Source organism: Arachis duranensis, chromosome 7 (assembly GCF_000817695.3).
Source record: "Arachis duranensis cultivar V14167 chromosome 7, aradu.V14167.gnm2.J7QH, whole genome shotgun sequence".
NCBI classification, from domain to species: domain Eukaryota; kingdom Viridiplantae; phylum Streptophyta; class Magnoliopsida; order Fabales; family Fabaceae; genus Arachis; species Arachis duranensis.
In genome coordinates, this window is record NC_029778.3 from 14,651,446 (window position 1) to 14,652,863 (window position 1,418).

Consider the following 1,418-nt stretch of genomic DNA (forward strand, 5'->3'; position numbering starts at 1 on the left):
ACGTCATCATGTAAGTGCAGGGTTTGTCTTTTTCCTGCATAATTGGAAATGCTTCTTTTATTTCATTTTATTTTGGCTTGCAAATGTAGAATCCTGATGCAACCGAATGCTATAACATGTCTGCCAAGTGTTTGTTACATTGCGTCAGAAAGATGTCATAAAATGCTACTAGTGGCAACCGAAAACTTAGATGAAGCTTAATAATTGCAGTAAATGAAAAACATCATTTATATGAGAAGCATGGAAGCTCCAAAATTGTCCTCCTCAGAGCTCTTATACAAAGCAAAATACCAATGCAAACAGAACACAAATAACCATATCCTTATGTACAAGAATATCACTATATAGAAAACAAACTCAAGCCTCGTTCAGTTCCAAATAACCACCCTCAAAGTTTCAATGTCAAATCTGGTGCTGAGTTCTCTATCTCTTCTGGTGGACTCACCTCAGTGAAACTCAAATTTGGATTTCCAGTCAGTATGAACTCCCGATGATTATTTTTGCCAGCATCTGCGACCTGGCGAAAACTACCCGGCCACATGAGTTCCGAGTCATCATCCTCCGAGAACATTGGAAGGCCAACATATCCTTGCTCAAATCTTGCATTGCTTTTCACCTCAGGAGCAGGCCTCATTATTGTTGGTGAGAAGCCATGGTGCATTGTCGAAGAATGCGCCTTTATTCCGAAAGACCTGAAAGAACCATGCAGAGGCAGAGAAGCTAGACTTGCATATCTCTCAGAGAAAAATCCCATTCTCATGGCCCTTTTTGCCAATGTCCTTTCTCTCTTGTGAGCATTCTGGTGTCCACCAAGAGCTTGAGAGCTGAAAAACTTGCGCTGGCAGTAAGTGCAAGAGAAACTTCGCGGCGCGGTGGATTCTGTGGTCTGAGAGGCAGGGTCATTGCTGCTCTCACTAGTAGTGGTTGAGAATGAGAATCCTAATGAATCTCTTGTTGCCCCTAACTCATTGTTCTTGAAGTTGAGAGTTAAGTCAAGTGAGGCAGCATCCCAGTTAGGATGAACTGCGATTGGATTCCTGATGAAAGAGTTATCGAGGCTGTCACTGTAAGGACCTGCTGAGGCTTCTTGGATAGAGACACTGGATGCAACCTGGCTTGCTAACTTCGGATTCTTGTTCGGCAGAGGCTTCAACTTCAAGATCAATGTTTCTTTTCATGATTTAACAGTGCTTAAGTTGGAAATTAATTAACAAATGGATGCAGTAATCAATCATCAGAATAACACATTTTTAAGCAAGTGGTGGAAGATTTATTTGTTCCTGCAGTTTGGTAAGCAATGAAATCCCCATCAGCTCCATATTTAGCTTGCATCAAAATTGAGGAAATTCTTGACTCTGTTATTTATTCTGGTATCTAATACTGTGAAAAAATTATATGTGATCAAGATAATCTAATTG

General features: G+C 40.6%; 1 protein-coding gene across 1 annotated transcript in view; it reads right to left on the minus strand.

Moving 5' to 3' along the window:
• Positions 1 to 204: 204 nt before the first annotated feature.
• Positions 205 to 1,418, minus strand: part of LOC107457922 (zinc finger protein 4) — a 2,231-nt gene continuing 1,017 nt past the window's right edge. The window contains 2 exon segments of the mRNA XM_052252074.1: positions 205 to 1,117; positions 1,119 to 1,280. Coding sequence (XP_052108034.1) covers positions 389 to 1,117; positions 1,119 to 1,178 — 789 coding nt within the window. The 5' untranslated portion in view covers positions 1,179 to 1,280 and the 3' untranslated portion in view covers positions 205 to 388.